At 36.0% G+C, this 24536-nt stretch overlaps 6 protein-coding genes across 8 annotated transcripts; 1 reads left to right on the forward strand and 5 right to left on the reverse strand.

The window, feature by feature from the left end:
- Positions 1 to 649: 649 nt before the first annotated feature.
- On the reverse strand, positions 650 to 10811 carry LOC108041440 (thrombospondin type-1 domain-containing protein 4). 3 transcript variants are annotated; one of them, XM_044460189.1, is made up of 12 exons: positions 10651 to 10811; positions 10401 to 10498; positions 8542 to 8575; positions 7673 to 7748; positions 6497 to 7005; positions 5933 to 6114; positions 5583 to 5740; positions 3626 to 3827; positions 3390 to 3571; positions 1976 to 2980; positions 1228 to 1378; positions 651 to 1159 (listed from the first exon to the last, which is right to left on the reverse strand). In XM_044460189.1, the coding sequence occupies exons 3-12, from the start codon at positions 8565 to 8567 to the stop codon at positions 1026 to 1028; spliced, it is 2625 nt and encodes an 874-aa protein (XP_044316124.1). In that variant the 5' UTR covers positions 8568 to 8575; positions 10401 to 10498; positions 10651 to 10811; the 3' UTR covers positions 651 to 1025. The 3 variants fall into 3 exon arrangements, with proteins under 3 accessions (XP_044316125.1, XP_044316124.1, XP_044316123.1); XM_044460190.1 differs by lacking the exon at positions 10401 to 10498 and having other exon boundaries at positions 650 to 1159; XM_044460188.1 differs by having other exon boundaries at positions 10401 to 10811.
- A 2844-nt stretch (positions 10812 to 13655) lies between these two features.
- On the reverse strand, positions 13656 to 15267 carry LOC108042281 (non-structural maintenance of chromosome element 4). The gene is made up of 5 exons (XM_017120480.2): positions 15054 to 15267; positions 14779 to 14996; positions 14555 to 14722; positions 13857 to 14186; positions 13656 to 13803 (listed from the first exon to the last, which is right to left on the reverse strand). The coding sequence occupies exons 1-5, from the start codon at positions 15154 to 15156 to the stop codon at positions 13738 to 13740; spliced, it is 885 nt and encodes a 294-aa protein (XP_016975969.2). The 5' UTR covers positions 15157 to 15267; the 3' UTR covers positions 13656 to 13737.
- Positions 15268 to 16013: 746 nt separating this feature from the next.
- On the reverse strand, positions 16014 to 18212 carry LOC108042279 (E3 ubiquitin-protein ligase CHIP). The gene is made up of 6 exons (XM_017120477.2): positions 17807 to 18212; positions 17522 to 17720; positions 17327 to 17468; positions 16610 to 16715; positions 16475 to 16531; positions 16014 to 16355 (listed from the first exon to the last, which is right to left on the reverse strand). The coding sequence occupies exons 1-6, from the start codon at positions 17927 to 17929 to the stop codon at positions 16113 to 16115; spliced, it is 870 nt and encodes a 289-aa protein (XP_016975966.1). The 5' UTR covers positions 17930 to 18212; the 3' UTR covers positions 16014 to 16112.
- Positions 18213 to 18518: 306 nt separating this feature from the next.
- LOC108042280 (CD2 antigen cytoplasmic tail-binding protein 2 homolog) lies at positions 18519 to 19797 on the reverse strand. Its single transcript, XM_017120478.2, has 3 exons — positions 19611 to 19797; positions 19361 to 19553; positions 18519 to 19293 (listed from the first exon to the last, which is right to left on the reverse strand). The coding sequence occupies exons 1-3, from the start codon at positions 19712 to 19714 to the stop codon at positions 18631 to 18633; spliced, it is 960 nt and encodes a 319-aa protein (XP_016975967.1). The 5' UTR covers positions 19715 to 19797; the 3' UTR covers positions 18519 to 18630.
- Positions 19798 to 20194: 397 nt separating this feature from the next.
- LOC108042285 (TBC1 domain family member 16) lies at positions 20195 to 23269 on the forward strand. The gene is made up of 2 exons (XM_017120485.2): positions 20195 to 21963; positions 22117 to 23269. Exons 1-2 carry the CDS (start codon positions 20482 to 20484, stop codon positions 22738 to 22740), a joined length of 2106 nt encoding a protein of 701 aa, XP_016975974.1. The 5' UTR covers positions 20195 to 20481; the 3' UTR covers positions 22741 to 23269.
- On the reverse strand, positions 22824 to 24534 carry LOC108042286 (transcription initiation factor IIB). Its single transcript, XM_017120486.2, has 4 exons — positions 24433 to 24534; positions 23962 to 24373; positions 23673 to 23907; positions 22824 to 23614 (listed from the first exon to the last, which is right to left on the reverse strand). Exons 1-4 carry the CDS (start codon positions 24447 to 24449, stop codon positions 23331 to 23333), a joined length of 948 nt encoding a protein of 315 aa, XP_016975975.1. The 5' UTR covers positions 24450 to 24534; the 3' UTR covers positions 22824 to 23330.
- Between the last annotated feature and the right edge of the window lie 2 nt (positions 24535 to 24536).

The following is a 24536-nucleotide window of genomic DNA, read 5'->3' on the forward strand; positions in this document are numbered from 1 at the left end:
ATAGGATATAGACGGCCGATCCTTATGAAATTTGATAGGTGGGATTGATTGGCCAAATATAACCCCTTCCTAACTTAACAAACAGCAGAGTTATGGCATTTCCGATCAATCAGTTATATGGCAGCTATAGGATATAGTCGGCCGATCCCGGCCGTTCTGACATATATACTGCGTGCAAAGGAAAGAAGGGTGTGTGCAAAGTTTGAACTCGATAGCTTTAAAACTGAGAGACTAGTTTGCGTAGAAACAGACAGACGGACAGACGGACAGACGGACAGACGGACATGGCTATATCAACTCAGGAGGTGATCCTGATCAAGAATATATATACTTTATAGGGTCGGAGATGTCTCCTTCACTGCGTTGCACACTTTTGACCAAAATTATAATACCCTCTGCAAGGGTATAAAAAGGACACCCTTTGGTCTTAAAATAAAAGTAAGCACCCAATTTATTAACTTAAAACATAACTTGATAACTTAACTTATATTAACTTATTTTCAACGACTTGAATATACCATAAAACTGTAAAAAATTATAAAGCTGTAATTAGTTTATAAAATGATAAATAAAATGGACAGCCTTTGGGCTTAAAATAAACGAGCTCATTTGAATGTGTAGTAAAAATATTTATTTATTCTTAAACCAGTAAAGTGTCAGCTTTCTGATTTATAAATTTTCACTGATTGGTTGGTTTTAAAAGAACATCACTTTTTACAATGCGAAAATGCACTATTTTTAATGTTAAAGTCTTCAGTTAGTCTGTTTCAGTAGATGTTATTTAATTTCGTTAATACATTTTTCTTGACCGAAGATTTAATTTCATGCAATTCCCCCTGCAAGCCTTATTTTGAGCTTTAGTGTCAGAAATGCTACATGTAGTAACAGTTAATAAAATGTCATATTTGGGGTAATGCTTAAAGTATATTGCTATTTTGCTCGGCGGTTAAAGAGTCGTTTATAAATTAAGTATGATTCTTAAGAACTACTGATCGATGCCACTTTTAATATACTTCAAAATCGCTCTAAATACCACCAGTACAGGAGGCACAACAATTGTCGCGATAGTAGTCATAGCTACATAGCTTTGCTTGCGAAGCCAATTGGCAGTTGGGGAACTTATCAGTACAAATCGGAACAGCTGGAGTTATCGGCACTTCTGTAAATAAATAAAGATAAGTACAAAATAAAGTCTGCGTTGGCAAAGCCACCATTAAAAAAACCCACCTTCGCAGTTTTGTGCATTGCAGCCACGATAGATTGGCTCTCTGGTCGTGTACCGACATTGCGATGATTCCCGGAGGACGTTCAACTTCATGTCGTACTCCAAACACTTCACACTGCGCCGCTGATTTCCACCTCCACATGATTTGGAACACTGTTGAAAATGATAGGCATTGTAAGATATCAAAGATTATCGTTTCCATACTAAACTTATAGTTAGAAGTTACTAGCAGCAACAGTTGTGCGGAACTTTAAACTGAGGTATTAAAATTTGGTTCCATTATTTTTAGGACGGATTTTAGACGGGAGCTCCAAGTTTGCAACTACAACAAACATAAAGATTTACTATAAGTTTTAAATGGTGATTCCACTACAGTGGAATTTGGTATACCAAAATTATACATTAATGTATAACAATAAATTTCGGTATGACAAATTCGAATCTGACCAAAAGCTAAATAATTTCACTTGGCCATGTTGTCAATGAATTTCGAATAATAATTTAAGTCGTTATTTTTTCATCAATGAGGTCTATTTTCTGAACCCTGTGATGTGAAGTAACATTTTCGTGACTAGATTCGGAATCTGCTTTTGAAAAGGAATACATTTGATTGTGTACAAAAATAAATGACAGATTTTGTAACAAGGTGCTCTTAAGAGCAATAATAAAATAAAATTTTGTACTAGCTGTTAGAGATTCTTGTAACCCAAATATTTGAATCTCAGTTGGAATTTGGTTGGACATAGTTACCTCCGACCATTCCGAGTAGTGCCAACGGGCAGCGCAGTACTCCACCTCCTCGTGGGAGCACTTCTCCTCTGATTGGGGCTTCAGCTCTGCCTTGCACTCCGTAGCCTCGGTGATCAGCTGGTTAAGGATGCAGAGCACCTCTCGGCTGCGGGTCAGGTCGAAGCAGTCGCCGTTGCACGAGGACCAGGGTCCTGTGAACCAGTCGCCCACCTTGCAACTGGACTTCTCACAAGGACGACGGCTTTCGGGGGTGATGCTGGGATCACAGCGCTGCTCGCCGGCCTTCGAGCGATCGCAGAACACAGTACGATACTCAACCCCCGACCCACAAGCGGCCGAACAGTACTGATTCCACTCGGAAGTCAGCCAGATGGCATTGACTTCGCTGCCGTCGATCTTGCTGCGCTTGACTTGAGTGCTGTTCGAGTAGTCCAAGGTGCCTGGCAGACGGTATCGCGACAAGTTGCGTCGCCGGTTCCTGGGACACTCGCACTGCTTCTGGGTGGGTGGCTGGTCCTCCATGCAGGCGGCCTTGTCCACGTGTATGACCAGGCCGGAGGCTAGCTCCTGTACACAGCTCACCTCCCGCCGCCGGAAGGCTCCACTGCTCAGGCAGCGGCACTCGCCCCACTCGTCCAGTCGCCAATATGCTGGACAGGGTTGCGTGTTGCAGTGCAATAGGTTCTCATTCAGCACCGGCTTCACGGAGTGCATGCAACGGCGCTGCGAGTAGTACCGCAGTGGGTTCTTCCGAATGCAACGTATGATGGGTGTCTGCGTGCCGCCTCCACAGGACTTCGTGCAACTACTGAACCCAATTACTTTCCAATTAAAGATACGCTTACGTCCCGCCCTCGAGCTACTGGATGAACTGGTGTCCTCGATTCCGGATCTCAACAGCCCGTCGTTACTTTCCAAAGACATCTCGTTTTCCTCAGACTCAGATATCACTGGCAGCATGTACTCGTACTTTATACCAGTATTATTCGGTGAATTAGTGAAAACCTGAAGGACCATGAATGAAAAATGAGTTATTAGGAAATAATTGATGTTTTCTGCAAAGTACTTTTTAGCACAAAAAATCGATCTTCATTTTCTCGTCCGCACTTAAAACTTAAAAACTGCAAAAAACATAAGCGTTAACATATAAAAACTGCACAAAAAATACCCCATACTACTTTAAAAAATCAAAGAACATGTTTGCTGAAAACAAATGTCAAAACTTATACCGTGGATCTTTTTTTTTTTTTATAAAAGCAAAGGGAATACCATATTGCGATGAACTGATACACCCGCAAAATTGAAAGGAAGGATTCATACAAAATATGACTTTTAACAAAGCTAACATGAACACGAGAAACCCCGAGAATGGACGAGAAAACATGACCAATTGTAGAATGTAGAAATACAATACCATAAGTTGCAATGAGTCCCTGATGGGTCCAATACTTGTGATCCACTCCGTCACCCCAGTACTGTCTTGTGCTCCGTCGATTCGGTGATAGTCGAATGTGGCTCCAACCGCTTCATAAGATCCACTTTCCGATACAGTACTCTCGCCATTAAAAACGGATACCTCATTGGACGTCCTCAACACTGGAATCCAGAATGAATGAGCTTAGAATATTAGAATATTGCAATAGAATTTACCTAGCAAGTTGATGCTATTTTTAAGTTCTGTTATTGAAATATTCGATGCACCCGCTGGTAAGGTAGTAACGTGTATAAGTTCGTGTTCGGGAAGGGGATCCCGAGTGAAGATCCCAGTGACGGGCCGACACAGTAATCCTCCGCAAGTGACGGACCCACTGTGCGCATACAGTCCATCAATGTCGCCACTGGCGTGAACCGCCTATAAAATAGTTTAAATAAACGTAACAAAAATTTATAATACTTCTTATATAATATTTTATTCCAGTAATTTTTCAATAAATCGTGTTATTTACTCACCAGTAAAAGTAATGCAATCAATGTTTTCATTTCATGTAAATTTTACGGTTACACTGACTTTTAAGCCGTTAGGAACTTACACTATATTTTTGATATATAAGTAATAAAATGATCTCAACTTTTTCGACCTACTCTTCGAAAACTATGTTCAGCTTCTGCACAAGAATATTAAAAATACTTTTTATATATAGTAAGTTCAGGGTAATACGAGTGGAATTCTTGGGCTATGCAAAAACATTATTTATTGGCCACTTATTAAGAGATCAAGATAAACAAAAAATAAATGTGTACGAAATACATTCCGCCTTATTAAGGGGCATATGTTCTACAAGTAATTGCTTTTTGGATGGCCTTTCTGTACGCACAACTGCGGCAATGTGTTTACTAAAATAATTCATTGAAATTAAGCTCTTTGGACCCGTTCTAGTTTTTGCTTTTACGGAATTCTTTTTACTTTGATTTGTTGACCTATTCCATTTTTTCAGGTATCAATTTAAAACTTAAGATGCAGAACGGTAAAAACAAATGGTTTCAAGTTTTTGGAAAAATTAAACTATTACGTGGAAAATCTACAAACTTTAAAACATGGTTAAAAGTTTAAAAATCATTATTATATTATATAGTAAAATATCTTTAGTTTTTATATTTCAAAAGCAAGAATTACATTAAATTAAATCGACAGTTTTCTTTGTAAACGAAAGTGGGTTTTTGGCGCACAAGACTCCCTGTTCGCAAAAATGAAACATACATTTTTTTTGGTACAATTTATTAAAATGTAATTTAAGGTTTCTTTTTGATTATTTTATTTTTATTTATTTTATTTTGTTTTTTATGAGTCTTTTTTTTACCAGGATGACCGATCCTATACAAGTTATAGAAATAATTTCGTTAATATACCTTAATGTACCTTAAAGCATAAAAACCAAAAATAATTATATCGCTTTAACTTGAAAATGTAACCAATAACTCAAAAATGCACCAGAAATACATTTTACTTGAATCTTTTAACCTTGTGTTAATCAAAGGTTCACAATAAAGGGAAAACCCTCTATCCTTAGTGTACTTCACACGCACGAATTTAAACTGGCTGCTTTAATATGAATTGCAGAACAAATTAATAAAAATACGTAGAACAAACACCAAATAATTGGATAAGCAACGCGAAGAATATAGAAAACGAAACCAATTTAAATCTCTAAATTTATAAACCTTAAATTACAGATCACTATGAATTTTGTGTGCTTTCTGATTCAATGTACAACCAGTACTAAGCATTCGATGTGATTTTGTACTTGAAAAAGCTTTAGTATTAAAAGAAGAACGCATAATTAGTGCTTTTTAATGTGCCATCATTACTTTGTTGCTGGAGATGGAACTGTATAATTAAATTTATTATTGAAATAAATCCATTTTCAATATAAAAATACAAATTATAAAAGCAACCATAAAAAGTGAAATAAAATTACAAGTTATAGATGTGTATTTTTGTTCATATACAATAAAGAAAGTTAATAACTCATGCCAAATCCTTAAATAATTCTTGCATTTCTTAATTCATTAAAATAACCTGATGGGATCAACACTCATAAAAAGGGTAACAAAAATGTGGAAACCTTAATTAAAGCACCTGTAGTCATTTCTTCTAGGTTTAACTCACCTTACAAGCACCATCAACGCAAACAGCGCGATCCCAAAGTTGCGATCGATAGTATTCAGCGGGATGTTGACAAGGTGTACCATCAATTACAGATTCATTCAGTGTGGCAAATGATTTCATTCCAAATGGCATGCAGTTGAGTTCACATTCAGCATCGTCTATAAAAAGTTTACGGCTTGTTACATTATATAGAAAACAGTTTGATTAAAATAAAAATATATAACGGTGTCACCAAGCCCTAAAATATGTTTAAAAGCATAAACACCAATTGTCAATTTTTGGTGGTGTTTAAAAAATATAAGGAAAATAATTTATGTCTTTTTAGATTATGGATCATTGTAAATGCATACCCTTTACATAAGGTTCCCACCTATATCGATGACCATGAAACTCTATTTCGTTGTAAGTTGTACATTGAGTAGCTCGAAAATCCGGGGATTGCGCGTCGCAAGGCACATCATTGCATAGCTGATAACGTTTAAAGTAGCCCACACATGCATTACTCGTAAGCTGATTATTCGTCACTGGGTTTCTAAAATAAAAAAAAATATGTGCTTTGAGAAATGATTGTAATTCAGCCTTAACTTATAGGAAGATTAGGTTCGTCGGAAAGGATAGCTTTTAATTTTATAACATGTGGATACAGTCAGCCATAGTGTTTCAAAACTAAAAACCTTTTATCAGAATAACAAGTGAATGATTTACATTTAACTATTTAAAAAAGTAGTTTATCGTAAACGGGTGAAGAATATTGAACACAAATGAGAGTCAATAAAAATGAATTAAAGATTAAAGGAATTTCCAGGTCTAGAGAAATTAAATCTGATTTAAATTTGGTCAAAAACTATATCTGACTATAGCTGTGCTAAACAAAGCATGAAAATAATTGATGGACCTTATAGTATATAACTTACTTGCTGATGCATTTTCGAATTTGATACTTAACGCCCCCGCCGCAACTTCGAGAACACGCGCTCCAGTTGCTCCACTTGTCCCATCGTGGATATGGATTAACATTCTTCTTCAGCTTTTTTGTTGTTATTACTTTCGGTGGATTTGGAGAAGAGAAAACCTCCACAATACTTGGGGTTTGACTTGTAGTCGCAACGTTACCATTTTCAATTGGATCCTTAGTAAGCAATGTTGCTATTGTAGTTGCTTCCAGATCAGATTTAGGAGTCGATGTATTTTGTTTGGTGTCATTTATAAATATATTCGTTGGCTTTAATACTATTTCATTCGATTTGTTAGATATTTTACTAGTCGTCTCATTTTCTAAATATTCTTCTTTGTTAGTTGGTTTTTGCTTAAGAGATAAATTTTTTCTCGTGTGCCATAAGTTTGCCAGCTCATAATATGAGTTGTTCGTATGTATTTTTTTCGCCTTAGGTTTGCTGTGCTCTTTCAGCCAATCTTGATGTTTCTAATCATAAAGAAATGTAAAAAATAATAAAATGTAAATGATTTATAATACCCATTTCAGTCTCTTTATGGCAGTTGTCCAATTTTTTGCCAATTAATTTTGAAACAAACAAAAAGTGTCTGTGGTAGACTATTCAGTTAAGTTAATAGAATTTCGAAAAACGGATGAATGGCGCTTGACAAAAAAAAAACGCAGAGCTATAATTTAGTTTCTTTCAATTTCAGAAAACATCCACTTACAAAATTTGTTTGTAATTATGAAGGTATTAAAAAAGAATTTACGACTTTAAAGCAAGATTAGCGTGCTATTAACAAAAAGCGCATTGACGTCGCGAGACATATTTTCAAAAAGCATGGTATAGCTTTAAAGCGCCCCTCTGACCTAAGTCTTTTTTACACGAAATGTTTCTTTAGAGCGATAATTTATAATCCACTTTATAAGGGGTTGCCCTAAAAAAATTAATGTGTAACAGCATTCCGATTCAGACACAGAAGATTGTCAAATGACGGTCAAAATAAATTTAAATTCGATATTCAAGATTCCTGATTGTCACATATAACACCAAAATTTTACAATATATACAATATATTGCACTTTAATTAGAAATAAATTATAATAAAATAATTCTTAAAATCAATTAAACGTCAAAGCAGTATTGAACACCTACCTTTATTCGATCTTTAGTGGATAATTCCGCCTTTACGAAACTGTTATCGAGTATAGATGCAAGAGCGATAAAAATACTGGAAATCAGATAAGTTTATAAATATAAAATAATAACCATTAATGTTACTTAGTTTTCGTTTATAATGTTTAAAGCATTTTAAATGTAGTCGAAAATAATTCAATAGTAATAAAATGCTGCAAATAATTAGAATTAATTAATTTAAATATATTCCTTAAGATTCGACTTAAAATATGAAAAGACACCATAGTTTTCCCTAATGTTTCATCTATCCATATTCTCTAGGATTCATTGACAATTATTTTGCATAGACTCGTAAATTTAAAAATGTATAAAATAATTTCTTGGTATATACCTCGATTAATTAAAAAAAAGCAATTGTTAGATGAAACCTATAAAAAAATTGTCAAAAATAAGTTCACACAAAAATCAGCAGTTTAAGAAATAAGTTTTATTTTTGGAAAAAAAAGGTCAAATTGCCAAAATTCAGTAGTTTTAAGATTTATTTGTTTAGGAATAGATAATTAAAGGAACATTTGTTCAAATACATCATAAATCTAATGCACTTCCGATTTGTAAAATGAATGTCTACTGATGAATCAAGGCAATTTCATAGGCAAACAAAATACGTTCAAGATCTGTTTGATAGCTGCTCTTTTTACAAACTTTTCAGTGAAAACGAGCCACTGTTTGGCGGCGAGGGTAAACAAAAATCTTGATTAAATGCAGCTGATGGAGATATGTTCAACCCGCCCTCTTTTTGGCTATCAAATTTGTATCTATTGGGAAATCCATTTAGTTGGGCTTTAGAAACTATAAAAGCTTGTGAGTTATGAAATGTTATATTTTACCTGAATATTAATAACAGCTTTGCCATTTTTAAGCCTGAAATCACAAAACAAGAATAAAACAATTAAAACTTAAAATATTTAAAAGGATTGGTTCTTTAAAAATTGTTCATAATTAAAACTGAAATTCAAAAATTAAATACAAATTTTTCTTAAAACATTAGTAAAGTCTAACTTTAAAATTAGACTGATGCCATTGTTTTTGACTTACAAGCTACAAGTTCGATTATTTTTGTATGTTTTGTAGATAAATTCACTATCGTTTTAAGCAATCTTCAATATGTGCCCGTACGCATGTTCAGGCTTTGTATTAGCAGCTCACACAGAGGAACTCAAGTTCCATTATTTCCATTGATTACGAATAAACCGACCGTGACTATTCGACTGGAATGGATGTACTTTCGGCAGCATACACTACAAACATCCGTGAACAAAAATGGGAAGGGCGTATTTCATTAGAAGCCTCCACACCCACTCAACATTTTGGAGCTATGTATGAGCACACAACTATTGCGTATACTACAAATACGCATATAAAATATTTTATATAATTATATAAATCAGTTCATTTAAAGCTGCGGCTTAAGAATACCGTTCTATTTAAGCATAATTCAAGTCTGGGGTTTTGTATCTTTAAAATTCTCTTGAAAAGGACATTTTTGTCACAATTTTTTAAAATAATGGTAGGATGCTAAGCAAAAACAATATCTCCGATCAAAAGAGATTGATATTAAGATGTTTCCATGAAATATCATACGATAAAAACGTTATTCAGTTATATGTAGCTGAAATTTGTAGTACTAATTTGGTGTTCAACTATTCCTAAGTGGAATAAAGTCTTTCTAACGATATAAAAGTGCTTTTTCCGCCACTGACACACATTTGGTAAGAGCAATATACCCTAGAACAGTACGAGTACCGGGTATATATAAATTCCTAATGTCACAATGTACTTTTCATACTTATCTGTGTCAATAGGCCCATATTGGGCCTATCTATGCAGTGAAACTGCATTTGCCCATGTATGCACATCCACGAACTCAGTGTTGCAATGGCATTAGCACTTCACCATGCCACTGAACTCAGAAACACTCAATCCAAAGAGTGCGGATATTATGAAGAACTTGCATTAAAGTGAAGTGTTTAGAAAATCTTCAATCGTCCGCCCATGGAAACCAAAGTACGTCTGTCCAAAATATTTTGATACACATGTCATATTCTCGCATTCTTGTATTTCGTCATTCACACTCGCTTACATTATGTGAAACTTCCGCAATTAGCAAAACGGGAAAATATTTTGAAACATACATATGTGTGCGCCCAGATGGGTTTGTTTAAATATCCGAATTGCCGAAAAAGATAACCGAAAAACATTATGTGGAAAATGTTAGTCTCTGTCACGGATCGAATTGGATACATTTGATTTCGCTTTCAGATTTGGACAACTACTTTTGTGGCAGACTTTGTTATTATCCGTTCAATCCTAAAACTTAATGACTGTAATAACGTTGTTACATTTAAGGCATGCAAAATAATGTAGTGTTATGGGGATTGAAACTTCCATCGACAGAGGGCTTTCTTTCACTATGCATACAGTACTTGAGTGATTACTGTCATCGAGAAGATAGCGGTTCAATTCGATTGAGGTAAATTGGTTTGTCCCAAAACGCGTTTCAAGAAACCCCAAATCAATTACACACTTTTCCCAAAAGCAATTAAGCCCGTATTCAAAATGTCTTCGGGCCTTTGAAGAGGCCAAGAGTTAACAAGTCAAACAATTGTAATGAGATTTAACACAAAAAAGCAAATGGAAAAACAAAAGGATACGGATCGTCGTTCAAGTCGATCATCTATCAGAATACCTTTTTATTTCACTTTTCGTTACAATCACTAATTAATTCGTTATATTTGTTTTAAGACGGGTATTGATTGATACACAAGTAGTGGAATTCAACTTTAGCTGTAGGATACGCGTATATTAATTATCAAAACTTTAAGGATCAGAGCTTAAATTTACTTCACGAAATCACGGAATCAGTTTTTAAAAAGCAAAACCAATTAATTTTTTTTTCATAATTTTAACTTTTAACTATTTGAAAAAGTATACAAAACCCCGTATCACTGCACTCTTAATTCTGGATTAATTGAAGCCGCCGTCTTCATCGCGTGGTACTCAAATCCGAACTGAAATCCGAACTGAATTTTCGGGAAAGCGGCTTTGGGAACAGAAGTGTTGGATTGGAGGCAGAGCGCACCGCGAGCATCAGCGCAGCTCTGGCGATCGAGTGCCAACAACAGCACCCGGAGCTCCCCGATTCCCCGGAGGAGTGGGGCCCCACTATGCCATTCACATAGGCATAGAGTCATTTGCCAGCGCCACCCAAAAGTCTGGAGCCAAACGTGCGTACATACAGATATGAGCATACCCACAGCTCGCGCCGAAATAGTAGCACAAAAGAACCCACCGACAAAATCAAAATGATCAAAGATAAGCAAATATAATTTTAAAATGAAACTATATTAAATATTAAAAAATAAATATAATACTCATTTCTAAGAACTATATTGAGCAGCAAAAAAAAATATTAATGTTAGAAATATATACACATTATAATAAAAACCAAGTTCCAATTATGATTAAATCGCTTTTAAAACCAAAATTAATATTTAAAATTTAATTCAAATTATATATATTTTGTACTCATTTTCAAACCCGGTTTTATACACAAAATAAAATGTATTAAATATATTTAGTTTAGTTAATTGCACCAAATACTAAGATTTCTTATACAAACTATATAAAAACCTTTTTTAGATATTAAGTTTATGGGGCAGCTATCTAAATTCTATCTATTCTAATCGTTATGACTTATCTAAAGGATAATCTGTAAAGAATCTTAGTTAAAGAATTTGTAATCTATGAAACTAGATAATGCGAAAAGCACATTTAACCTTGGACTCTCGATGCTATTACACTGCCCTCAATTGTACGTGTGACCATGGGTGAGTTACAATAATGTGGGTGATGTCTCTGCATATGTATGCATTTAACTTTATGTAGCTTTCAGCGGAATATCAATGCGAGAACAAATGTACATTCGAACCTTACGCAAACGCTTAATGCGAAAGTAATCCAAAGAAATTTATGGAGCTGAAATTGGTTATAATTCAGCTGAACTCATGTCGGAACTAAGCTACCCACACAATTGATAAAAAAAAGCTAGGGTCCTGAAAATGTTCAAAAAGAAGTTCCTTGAGTACATGGTTACTTTGACAAATATTATTAGGGAAGTCCTTACAAGTTATTTATGCATTCGTAATTATAATTTGATTCTAAACAAAGAAGATTTGCTTCTTTGGTTATTCCAACAAAACTTTTTGTTTAATTATTAGACAACGTTCTGCTATCAAATGCAAATTTTGGAATTAAAATATTTTATTTCGCTATGATCGCAACGTTTTATGTTATGTTAATTTATAGAAAATCTTTTATTTTTATCTGGAGATAAATCTTTCTTTTATCAAAACTAGAGAACGGAAATGGTATATGATTTTTAAACTTTTAGAAGTAACTCTTAAAAATTCAAGAACTTTTACTCAATTGCAATTTCTTTAACTACTTTGTTTGGATCTTAACCGAAACTAATTCAGGATTTACTATAATTCCAGGCACTTAATAATAATCCACAAGTACACCAGAATTTACGTTCCCCTAACACACCATTAGCAATAAATACATAGGTTAATACATTGGCTAAGTTATTTTTAGTATTATGCACTGGATTAAAAAGAAAATGTTGGCTTTGAACCAGTTTTGGCTTTGAAATAAATTTATAAATATTAGTAGTAGGATTTTACTATTAAACTGTTTCCATCGACAGAACTAACTATTGACCTACAATTTTGTTTTTCGAACAGTTTTGTACACCCATACAAGGCTCTAATTCATAGATTTTCTGACTCAAACCCCATCTTAGCAAACTTATAAACTGCGCTTGTGCATCATTAATTTTGTATTTTGAAGATTGGGCGTCTATTAATTAGGTCGTTTGTTGCTATGCTGATATGAAGTAATAAATCTTCATTTTGGTTTGATATATAATTAAATATTAGCTCAGTTTCATACACTTTACAGACTAGACTTTTCGAAGACATAAGGTAGAGAAAACCAAATCTCCGACCATAGTGTTTCTAGTAATTTATTGTACTATATATCAAGTTTGTATAGAAGCGCTGCACTATTATCAAGCCTTTATTTCACGCCAAGCCTTTAAAACTCCATCGACCACACAAATGCAATTAACCCTAAGCTTCTCTGCGTAATAAATTTTAATTAATCTTAATTTCTTTGTAGAATTAAGTTAACGGAATTCAATTAATAGCACTGTGGAGCCAGCCAAAAGTACACTTATTTCAAGCTTGGGAGTGATTTTTTAATGAATGAAGCATTCCATTCGTTTCCTAATGGGGAAAGTAATGTTTTATTGCTATATTTTTTGTTACCCATGGAGTGCAGGTACGAAGATTTATTATAATTGTGCAAATACATTAAAAAATAGTAATCCACATTTTAAAATTGATTTTGTTTTAAATAAATGAATAAATTGTTTTTAACTAATATTACTACTAACTATCTAGTATAACTTTCTTTATGGGAAACTTTTGTTTTCATAAGCAAATCTTTTAAAAAAAATTTAATTAGTTTGTTTTTTTGAATTATAATAGTGAGATTCTAATCCAGAGTAAAATAGTTGCTGAATCGTTTAAATAAAATAAATAGATTTGATAATTTAATGATTAAACTCTTTCCCTTGAATGCAACCTGTCAATACTATGCATATGTACAGGCACTCAAAACATGGTTCGATTTTTACTTTCTTCTAAATGGTTTATTATTAGAAGAGCCTTAAATGTTTTACAAGCTTGCAAATATTGAAATTATTATTTATTATGCTTTGTTTTATTCTTCCAATTTGCAAAAGCATACAGCTTAAACATTTAATATGCAAACAAGATCCAAATCTTATCTGTAGTTTTCCAACTCTAACTATTCATTCACACCAAAACTGATTATTAAACCCCTTACTAGTATAAGAATTTGGAAGACTTCTGACAAATTTCATAAAGCATTTAAAACGTTTTGTTTTTGTATTTATTGTTTTTTTATTATAAACTATATATCGGAATTAAGTGTTAAATCTAACTTTCGTCAGCTTGAAGTCTTTTCAACATTGGCTCTCTAAGGTTGTAGTACTTTGCCATTTTCTGTAAAGCACATTTTTAGGACCAAAGCATTTAAATATAACCTGCATACATACCTCACAAAATGTAACATCGATAGAACATATAGCCTGTGCAGACTCATTACCCTCCACTCTTTTTGAATTTACAACGTGAACCAACGGCAAACCATCCTCGCCGTTTTCAACGGAAATATAGTTCTCCTTGACAAGAAACGAAATTTGCAATGCATTCTGAACGGTGTCCATAAAGTTGTTTGGATTGCAAATTAATTTAAAATACGGAATCGGCTGATTATCGCCCTCTCGATATATTTGTCTGATCTGTTTCAGTATATGGCTGACGGAGGCTGCGCCTTCGTCCTTGCGTTCCAATTTATCACTCTTCTTCGGACGCTTTTCCTCAACCTACAAAATAAATAGCACGATTAAGCAAAATAATCAATAGATTAAATATTTACACAAAGGAAAGTTTCTTATTGGTCAGTTATAAAAAGTTTTGACTGCAGCAGGCGCAATATGGAACTACTTCCAGAGATATTATTAACTTTTTGGATTTCCAGGTATAATTACAATAATAAATTTATCAAACCTAAAAAGTCGTAAATACCATTAAATATGTATGGGAGATTTTTGCGATTTTCTGTCGTTGAGTAGGCCTTCATCGCAGAATCTTTTCCCCGACATTTAAATAGGCACAGATGGCAGATGTTGTAGACCGACTCGCCTGATGATCCTAAATAAAATTTAACCTTATAATTTACGAGTAGACTTACCAGGGATTTTTGTTTGCGTTGGGCACGCTGTTTGGGTATGACCTCCTTTGGAGCAACATCAATGAATGGTAGCATGCTATCATTTGTGAAGAGCGGTCTCCCAAACTGAATGGCCAGTGCGCATACGGCGTCCCAATCCTCTTCATGTTCTTTAAAGACCATTTCATTCTGTCGGGAGTTTAAACATTATAGTTATTTATCGATAAACTAAAGTACATACTTACGATTGCCGTGATCAGCATTCTGTCCGTAAAGTTAGTGTTGTGCTGTATGGCTTTGCCCACAACTTCATGATTTCGTCTCAATAACTCCGTGTCCAATACAAGTTCCGTCGAATTTGTTCGGCGGTCCTCATGTCCCTTGTTAATATCGTTCGCTGTACGAAGGATTTCTTCGATTGCCGCGATGGATTGGTCAAACGTCTTGTTTTCAATTTGTTGCTCTGCATTATATCAATCATATTATACTTTTAGTATTGTACTGCACTATTGTTACCTACCTATCTCAATATTCTTCTCAATCAGGTTTTGCAAGCACAAGATTCGAACACCTTGAGCCGAGCCTTCCGCAGCCATCATAGACTGACTTTGGGAAGAATCCATCGTATTACCAAATAATTATTAAACAAAATTATGTCAAAGTCTATTAGGATTTGACAAAATCAAAAACCTTTAAATATGATAGCTGTAAATGTTTGTAAACACAAGGTTTATCGATGTATTGTCAAGATAGTGCCGAAGCAATCATTTAAAACGATGAGAAACGGAACATGGTTAGGGAACAAACAATTGTTTTGGCTTTTTTTACAGATATGAAAGTTGGAGTCCCACTGACCACCCCTCAATTCCTACTAAGCCACCGGTAATTTTGGCCTACAAGAGCTTAGGGTTACACGGAAAACATATAATATTATAAATCAGCTGTTCCTGTAACATTAAAATAATCCTTTCCAAATAAAATTGTTGAGCTCCAAACTTTATTATTTATTGTGCTTCAGACCAAATTACTTCGCCTGGTATTTTTGAAGATTTGTTTATTTCTTGCATGATACGCCTCAATGTTTTCGTAAAGGACATCAAGTCATTTTAGGTATTTCCTGAACTTCTGAATTTTGACAAACTGTTTGGCAACTGGTCTATACAAATCCAATCCAACTTTCAGAAATTGAGCAATCTTTTGGTTGTTGAATCGGCAAGAACACAGAGTTTGCCAACATTGTGCATTAACAAGTGAATACAAGTATCACAGCAGGCTTTGTTTAATTTTGAATTAAATTATTTATTTATTTATTTAGGGTTTTCAATTCACAACGGAAAGGATTAAACGATAGACTTACCTTACATTGTAACAGTTAAATAAATTGTTTTAAATAATTTTGAATTGTTCCCATGGCATATTTTAAAAATAACTTTCAGGACGTTCTTTTCATTTTACCTGTTAATAATATAACTTAAAACACTTACAGATCCACATTTATTATCCCTATTCTGGTTTTTAGACAATGGGAACTGGGTTCTAACATCTAATCAATTACAATGATAATGTCATAAAACATAACTCAATAATCTAAAGACCATTCGTTCTCTGCAATAAAAGAGTCAACCACTTCCTTCATTGAAAAATTTGGTATTAATTGATCCTGAGTGAGCTTCACGCGTGTAACTGGGTCAAAATGACCAACCCGCTGTAAATGCTCTTCAATATCTTTACGTTCATAGGTAATTCCAGATGGAGTTATCACAGGGTCCGTTAATATCTCAAAACTAATTTTGCCACATAGAAAATCGGGAACGTCGCGTTTCTGTAAGTTTAAAAATTAATGAAAAACAATCGACAGGTAACTAGCAAAACTATAAGGACAAATAATAACTTGTTTACTACTTTAAAAATTATTTTCAATTGAATTGATTTGCTACTTACCCTTCGGCGTTCATCAACTTTAGAAAATATATTGTTTAGTTCTTTTATATGGTCATCCTAAAACAAAAAAAAATAAGGTAAATCAATTTTTAGAAGTAACAAAATAATTCAAGCTGGAGTTTGATTTAAACTTACACATTCTTGTTCAATTTCCTGCTGCTTGTCCTTTAGCTGATCATCGTGCGCATTTTCATTCAGTTTTAAATGAGCCAAACGGTTTTCCATATCTCCCTTTATTAACCTGTATTAAATATACAAAATTAGTTTTTCGAAGATTAAGTTATTTCTAGAATCCTCTGGTGAACTATGCAATCTAAACTTTGTATGCTTATATCAGTAACAGTTACATTGTTTCGTGATAGAACTTTGAAAAAATGGCAAAAATATTAATTTTTCTACAAAGTACCTGCTTTCTGCAGGATAGGAAAACGATGGACTTAAAAAAATGTTTCGATTATTCCATTATTTCGAATTTGTTCGTTATTAATGTAATCTGTTAAAATATGTAATTCATCTAAATTTTGTGAGGAGAATATAGTTTTACACAACCAAATTGTGAAATAGGGGATTCTTTCGCACCACAAAAGTTTCCGTTATATTATATTTTAGAATGGTTTTTTAGAATGGTTTTTTTCTTTTTTTTAAGAACTCATAACTTATGTATTCCCTGGATAATCAGAATGATAGAAAGCCTTTGTTTCTAGTAGACAACATATATATATATATAGGCAATTTTGGTACAATAAAAGGAATCAAAAACAGGAGTCGGTACCTTGTATATGTATGCCCTTGTCTTCCATAAATCGCCTAACAGGTAAGTATATTGAAGGGAATACAAATAGTTTCTATTACCGATTTAAATAGCTTTGCAATTCGATTTCCTGGTGTATTCGCTTCTCCTCCAAGACATTCCATCGTTTTTTGCGAGCTAGTCTCAACTGGAGTGTAATATCATCCCCAAAGTTTTGTTTTTGTTCCTTGGACAGATCATATGCTGAAATGTAAATGTTATTAGAATAAAGCCACTCATATTCGCAGACTTCCAACCCCGTTGAAGGTGCTTTATGGCCTCGTCAAAGCTGTCGATTTCCATTAGTCCTTGGCCCAGGAAGAAGTGTCCTTTCAGAAGGTTGGCGTCGATGTCTAATGCTCGCCGACAATCCTGGCAGCACAGCTCCCAACGCTTTAGTTTCAGGTTGCAGAGGGCTCGATTTGTGAAGTAGGTAGCGTTTGTGGGGTTTTTTATCTGGTAGGGTATGTACATGTATGATATTTAGAGCATAGTACATGCCAATGTAAACAACAAACACATTACAATACGGTGATACTTACGATGGCCTTTGAGTAACAGTTTATTGCGTCGTCATATTTTCGAGCAGCAAATAAACAGTTGCCCTGCTCCTTAAGCTGCAGGTCTGATAAATTAGTCGTGGAATAAATGTGTTTCGTCGTCATGCTGATAAATGTTGCGGCTGGTCCAGAATTTTATTTTCTTCGAAGCTGCTTTTGACGAAAATTGAGTGTCCACCACAAACCACTAACAAAATTGTTTCCTTTGCAAGGAGTAGGTAATCGGTACAAGACTTCAACAGTAACAAAGGTCCTGGCTGGAAATCGGTGTCGACTATTTAACGCTCATAACACTAAATAGTTCTCGTTTTATCCGCCTGTCTTTAATTAAACATAAAACAATTTTCAGCTACGTTAATCGATGTGTATTCCAGGGTTGTCAAAGCTCTGGAACTTTAGCCTGCAGAACCATCGATTGCACTATCGGAATTCGACAAACTTTTTTTGTTGGAACACTACCGTCGGCATATTTTAAACCACCCATCTTTATTATAAAAAAAACTAATTTTATTGTTATTTTGTTTAAAATCTACATACAAATGTATATATTTTATTTCATAGGTATAATGCAAAATGACTAAAATTTATACAAGTATTTAAACACAAAAACAAACTATACTCACTAGAATTCCAGTTTTAAACAATACAACTGAATTAAGCAATTTTCGATTTTCTTTTTAACAATTACAACAGATTTAATAATGAAAATAAGTGTTGTAATGCATTTTATTCGAACTTGTAACAAATCTATTGGGCAGGAAAAAAAGCCATTGAAAAATGTTAATTACAATATTTTTACCTAAGGCTTACAAGTATAAATCGAAATCTATGCGGTTGCTGGTATAGAAATTGGTGTTTTCGCCACACTTTCGGACGTAGACTCCATTTTTGAAGTAGTTTTCCTGGGACCATTTCAACATTTTCTCAGTGGTAAAGGGACCTTGTATTTCAGTCTCATTTTGTGACCATTTGAACTCCCAGGTCACTTCCGAAGTAGTCATCGTGGGATTTGCCGTAGCATTCGAGGTTTTGGACCGCTGCAACTCTTTCGTTTCAAAATCATCTGCATACATGTCAATATCATCGGCTACTTTGGATTTGCTTGTACCTGGCAAATCTGCGAGCTTTGATTTTATGCTTTCAAAGGTCTCTTGATATATGTCCATATTGCCGGTTTTCGAAAGGATCTCATTGGCCAGCTCTGTGAGTTGGGAGATTTCCTGCGTCTTTGTGTCAACAATGCCGGCCTTCTTCTGTTTAATTCTTTGCAGAGTTGTTAGGACCGGACGCTGACTTCCCAGTCGTTGCAGGGTCATCTTAACAGTCTCTCCTTGTTTCATAAACTCCAGCATTTTCATCAGGTTCATGGACAAATTGAAGGCCTTTCCCGCAGGTTCGATCTGATCGTCCGAAGAGTTGGAGTTTTGGTCATCTTTGGCAGGGTCAAAGGAGTTTTTCTGCTTGCCAATCTATAATAAAAATTGAATAAAGTGTTAGTATTACATGTATTTTAATTACATGTATTCTAATTCTTACCTTAACCCAGTCAATGTTGTCTAGCCAATTGTCCTTTGCTTCTGCCTCCTTGTTCCAATGGTAGTGGCCATCTTTGTCAAAGTGTCCTTCCTCCAATTCTTCCTTCATATTAAACGGTGTTACCTTCACATCGTCTTCTACTTTTGCTACGCCTTCCTCTCCTCCTTCAATGTCGCTATCATTGAGATATTCCCTGCAAAGCAAAATTTAAATCAAAACAAACCACGGCGTGACAGACGTTCAATATTACCTCTCGTAGTCGTCGGAATCCTCTTCATCTGAGTCAAGCGTGTGTTTTTTTAAGGATTCTTCTTGGGCTTTACCGGCACCAGGATGTTTTCTTTTGCTTGCCATTATATTAACAACTCAAAATAAACTCAATAAAAACACAATGTAAATATGTTTTATTTATTGATTCTATTTACCGTAGGGATGGTAAAAATATAAATACCGATAGTTGGCCAACAAAAAATTTTCTGTTTCAATTCTACAATTCCAGAAAAACAATTTGATTTAATAACCCATTTTTTACATTAAATGGATCTATCGCTTTATATTGAATTTTTAAATTCGCAACTTTAATAAATATATCTATTTTTTTAAATACATGAATTAATATAAACCCTTGAGCTATTTTTAAATTGACTGTTTAATTTAAACTGTTCACTATTCTTGACCACATTTTTATAATATTTAACTAATTTAACATGGGCCTTCACATCTAAAAGGGAAAAAACAATTTTAATCAATAGAAACTACATATAAACCTAAAATATCGAAACTCTTTTTGAAACCAGGAAATATAAACTGCGCCTGCGCTAAGTTTTACTCGAATTCTTTTCCTCCAATGTCATCCTGCTTGCGAGAGGCTCCTCAAACAAAGTTAATAGTTTTCAATAATTTAATCCGTTACTGTTTAAAGAAATTGCCAACTGAATGCGTCACGAGTAGAATCGAAAAATTATGGTAACCACCGACCATAACCAATCCAAAATTAACCAAACCAAAAGATAACCAGAGCAAAAGTCCCCAACCCACCCCGTTCAGAAACACTTTGATTAATCCGTAAAGAAATCTTAAATCGCGTTAACCTTACCCGCTCAACAATATTACGCTTAAACATGCCGATAGGAAGCATTATTAAGAAGGCATCTAGCTTTATACTGGGTGACGAAAGGTTGGACAAAAAAATCGATATTTCTTACGAAGACAACGAAATTCTCTTCTGCAAGAATAACGTTTGCATTCATCCACCTACAATCGCGCGAGATGAATCAGATATATTGCACAACCCAGGATATCTAACATGCACGACAAAGACCTTTGTGGATCAGTACAATAGCGCCAAAAGGCCCACGTTACTGCTCACTTGGATTCCGAACTCATCGCTATGTAAATACACCAATCTAAGCACCGAGGATTGCCGGGGTCAGTGCAATCCGAGGACCAAGTCCCCGGACTCCCGAAACGGCTACTGTCACGTGACTATACCTCAGACGATCCAGGAACTGGACATCCGGGAGGAAGAGGACAACGCGGCGGAGATGCAAGAGCTGAAGAACGAACTACAACCTTTGCTGGGTGGTCAAACTGCATCCATCGACGACCTAACGGCTCTGCTAAAAAATAACCCCATTACATCGGTGAACATAACGATTTCAAATCCCCAAATCGAAAACAGCAATATATCGCAATCTTTCAACTGCATTACCATCCGACCCGATGGAAATAACTGCGGCGAATGCGCCAGTGGAAACGGCGTATCGGAAGGTCCAGCATCCGACAACCCCAAGTGGACGACTCCGGAACTCTTGGCCTTTAAGCACAATCTGGAGTTTCCGGATAGCGGTAACTCTACACCCGCCGATCGCCAGAAGTCAGTGATGAAGTGCCGCCACTTTTCCGTGGATTTGAGCCAGATGCGCTCGCTTCGCCTCTTCTTCAACGACGACAACTGTACTTCCGGTCAGCTGGTAATCGCTTCCCGGGAATCGCAGTACAAGATACTTCATTTTCACTACGGCGGTCTGGACCACTTGGCCCAGGTGCTGCATCAGTGGCACTGCTTTCTGCATAACATCACATCGGAATCGGGTCAGGATAAGTTTGACCTGCCCTACAGGCACTTTATGGTCTGTCGTCCAGAGGTCAAAAAGTCGGAAATGCATCCGGATGAGGGCGATGTCAAAAAGATAACAACCAACTTCTTCTACGGTACTCTGCTTAATGAAAAGGGGCAGATCGAGGACGATTTGCTCCTTCGCAAGTGCGTATTTTTTGGCGGAATTGAGAAGAGCTTGCGCAAGACAGTGTGGCCTTTTCTCCTGAAGTGCTATTCATTCTCATCGACATTCGAGGATCGCGCCGTTTTGATGGATATCAAAAGGCAAGAGTACGAGGAAATAACACGAAAGCGTCTGTACTCGATGTCCCCGGAAATGCAAATACATTTCTGGAAGACCGTGCAGGTGGTTGAAAAGGACGTGGTACGCACGGATCGCACTAATCCTTTCTTCTGCGGCGACGATAACCCAAACACCGAAGTTATGAAAAACATTCTGCTCAACTTCGCTATATACAACACTGGGATGTCCTATTCTCAGGTTAGTTCTTATACTATTTATCTGTGAAGTGCGGTGTTCTGTAAGATCTTATTATCAGAAAAGTTATAAATTTATTAAAAAGGTTTAAAGCCGGACCATGATATGTTTAAATGTTTAAATGTTATCACTTACATTTTGATTTATATTTTTTAGGGCATGAGTGATCTCTTAGCACCTGTCCTCTGCGAAGTGCAAAACGAGTCGGAGACCTTCTGGTGCTTCGTGGGTCTGATGCAGCGGGCGTTCTTCGTGTGCACACCCACCGACAGGGACGTGGACCACAACCTAAACTACCTGAGGGAACTGATCCGTGTGATGTTGCCGCGCTTCTACGAACATCTGGAACAGCACAACGACAGTATGGAGCTGCTTTTCTGTCACAGATGGCTGCTCCTGTGCTTCAAGCGAGAGTTTACGGAGGCGGTGGTCATCCGGATGTGGGAGGCCTGCTGGTCGAACTACTTGACCGATTACTTTCATTTGTTCCTCTGCCTGGCCATCATCGCCGTCTATGCGGACGATGTGGTCGCCCAGAATCTGCGGCCGGACGAGATGCTGCTGCACTTCAGTTCGCTGGCCATGTACATGGACGGGCAGCTGATCGTACGCAAGGCACGCGGCCTGCTCCACCAATATCGTCAGCTGCCGAAGATCCCGTGTACGTTGAGTGGCCTGTGCAAGCGGTGTGGCCCAGGGATGTGGGACTCGGAACATCGTCCCGCGCTGGAGTGCGTTGGCCACAGCGACGACGAAAAGTGCTCGCTTTCTATTGACTAGTTATCCAAATGTACACTGTTTAAACTCAGCAATAACTATTGTTGGCGACTGATAATTCGTCATTTACTATTAGCACACGTATATTGCTTTATACTACGTTTAAACGCCCTTTTTATTTGCAATTGAAAATGTTGAAAGTTACAGGTTTCCCTTCCGTCTTATTTGCGAATATTTTAACCATTCATATTACTACAAAATATTTAAAGCTTATGTATAAACAGACAGTATATTAAGTGTTAAATACCTAATTTCGCAAAAAACTAACCATTAAACGTAGTATGCAATTATTTTTTCTGATTAGTTGCTTATTTATAATCGCCTATACACAAGATACATATAAGCCAGCTATAAAATTTAAAAATAAAACAAAGCGAGTTATTATGAAACAATGGAATAAATTTTAAAAACTATGGGTTTAACTCAGCTACTTTAAACAATGAATGAATTCTGTTCTGATTGGTCCAACAGTTCTGTTTGAATATTAGTTATGCTAACTTTATTTAATAAAATCGTAAATTTTGTGATTAAATTAAGATTTTTCCTTCTTTTAACGTTATCGTTAGTATTGAGCATCGGATCTACGAAAAGATTCACATTTGCGGTAATTGATCAATAGGAGTGGTAAACTTAAAGTCTTCAGGGAAGAGCTTAGCTGCGTGCGGATACATAAGTTTGTAGGACTGTCGGATGGTGACATCGGCTACGCCGGCTATATCACCGATTTCCTTCTGACTTCTCTTATGCTCGGATGCTTGTGAAGCCATATAAATAGCGGCTGCGGCCACGGATATTGGCGAACGGCCCGGGACAATATCCATCTCCACAGCTTTCTTTGCAATGTGTGTGGCAGCGCGTTGAACCATATTCGGCAGGTCTGATGATTCAAAATGTGTTCACATTTTTTTTCAACTGATTCTTTAATAGTAACTTACCCAAGTTGGCGCAAAAGCGACACATAAAGTCCGCCGTGGTTATTAAATCTACACTTGTTTCAAGTGCCTTCAATGTTAACTTAAAGCATCTGCCAATCTCTTTTTTGCTGATCTTGCTAACAGCGCATATTTCCTTAAATGTGCGGGGCACTCCCTCTTGGCGACAGGCAATATACAGACAAGCAGATGCCTTGGCGTCATTGGATCGACCCTTGAGGTTCTTTCCGTCATGGACCTAAAAAATATATACATCATATCCATCCTCTTTTTTTGTAATTCCAATAGTCACCTGCTTGAACAAGTTGTTGGCGCGATCGACAATGGTTTTTGGCAAATTAATGCGATCGGCCATTGATGAAATTTCCTTAAATGCTGATATAAGGGAGCGGTCGGAGCTGCTCATGGTACGTCTGTTTTGATACTTGGGGGCGCCAAAAGCATCAAAGGAGGCAGACCCCGTACCCGGACCAATTATGGTGGACAAGTCGCCGCCGCTGAGCAGAGGATTCTCTGGGCCACCCACACGACTGGGATCCACCCCGCTTTTCTCGTTGCTAAAGGTTCGCCACTCGGAACCCACATCAATTACGCGGTCGCCAACCACTAGACCACACTCGGAGCAAATCATGTCGCCAGCCCTGTAGTCCTCGATCAGCGGAGATTCGGGGTGTGCGTAACAGCACACCTTGTTATTGTCCAGTCTGCAATCACAAAGCCATTACGTAAAAATCCGGAAATCATTCTAGAACCAAGTATTTACCTCGATGTCGATGCCATTTGTAATTCTGTAAGCTGTATATTTTTTTTAATACTCACATCAACTAGTGATGTGACTTGGGTAACAACTGGGATATATCGATAGCT

This window comes from Drosophila rhopaloa, unplaced genomic scaffold (genome assembly GCF_018152115.1).
Source record: "Drosophila rhopaloa isolate 14029-0021.01 unplaced genomic scaffold, ASM1815211v1 contig_2, whole genome shotgun sequence".
Lineage (NCBI taxonomy): Eukaryota > Metazoa > Arthropoda > Insecta > Diptera > Drosophilidae > Drosophila > Drosophila rhopaloa.

What these genes read in the sequence shown, in the direction of transcription:
- LOC108041440 (XM_044460190.1), bottom strand. Translation starts at nt 8,567, where the DNA reads ATGGCAAAGCTGTTATTAATATTCAG. An exon ending in CCACTAAAGATCGAATAAAG is followed by an intron (nt 7,006 to 7,672) that starts GTAGGTGTTCAA and finishes CTTTATGATTAG; the next exon opens with AAACATCAAGATTGGCTGAA. An exon ending in GGGACTCATTGCAACTTATG is followed by an intron (nt 2,981 to 3,389) that starts GTATTGTATTTC and finishes ATGGTCCTTCAG; the next exon opens with GTTTTCACTAATTCACCGAA.
- LOC108042281 (XM_017120480.2), bottom strand. Translation starts at nt 15,156, where the DNA reads ATGGATTCTTCCCAAAGTCAGTCTATGATGGCTGCGGAAGGCTCGGCT. An exon ending in GAATGCTGATCACGGCAATC is followed by an intron (nt 14,723 to 14,778) that starts GTAAGTATGTAC and finishes AACTCCCGACAG; the next exon opens with AATGAAATGGTCTTTAAAGA. An exon ending in TCGATGTTACATTTTGTGAG is followed by an intron (nt 13,804 to 13,856) that starts GTATGTATGCAG and finishes TGTGCTTTACAG; the next exon opens with AAAATGGCAAAGTACTACAA.
- LOC108042279 (XM_017120477.2), bottom strand. Translation starts at nt 17,929, where the DNA reads ATGACGACGAAACACATTTATTCCACGACTAATTTATCAGACCTGCAG. An exon ending in ACTGTTACTCAAAGGCCATC is followed by an intron (nt 17,721 to 17,806) that starts GTAAGTATCACC and finishes ATACCCTACCAG; the next exon opens with ATAAAAAACCCCACAAACGC. An exon ending in AAGTTGATGAACGCCGAAGG is followed by an intron (nt 16,356 to 16,474) that starts GTAAGTAGCAAA and finishes TTAAACTTACAG; the next exon opens with AAACGCGACGTTCCCGATTT.
- LOC108042280 (XM_017120478.2), bottom strand. Translation starts at nt 19,714, where the DNA reads ATGGCAAGCAAAAGAAAACATCCTGGTGCCGGTAAAGCCCAAGAAGAA. An exon ending in GATTCCGACGACTACGAGAG is followed by an intron (nt 19,554 to 19,610) that starts GTAATATTGAAC and finishes TTTGCTTTGCAG; the next exon opens with GGAATATCTCAATGATAGCG. An exon ending in ACAACATTGACTGGGTTAAG is followed by an intron (nt 19,294 to 19,360) that starts GTAAGAATTAGA and finishes TTTTTATTATAG; the next exon opens with ATTGGCAAGCAGAAAAACTC.
- LOC108042285 (XM_017120485.2), top strand. Translation starts at nt 20,482, where the DNA reads ATGCCGATAGGAAGCATTATTAAGAAGGCATCTAGCTTTATACTGGGT. An exon ending in CTGGGATGTCCTATTCTCAG is followed by an intron (nt 21,964 to 22,116) that starts GTTAGTTCTTAT and finishes TATATTTTTTAG; the next exon opens with GGCATGAGTGATCTCTTAGC.
- LOC108042286 (XM_017120486.2), bottom strand. An exon ending in CCAACAACTTGTTCAAGCAG is followed by an intron (nt 23,908 to 23,961) that starts GTGACTATTGGA and finishes TATATTTTTTAG; the next exon opens with GTCCATGACGGAAAGAACCT. An exon ending in TCGCTTTTGCGCCAACTTGG is followed by an intron (nt 23,615 to 23,672) that starts GTAAGTTACTAT and finishes TTGAATCATCAG; the next exon opens with ACCTGCCGAATATGGTTCAA.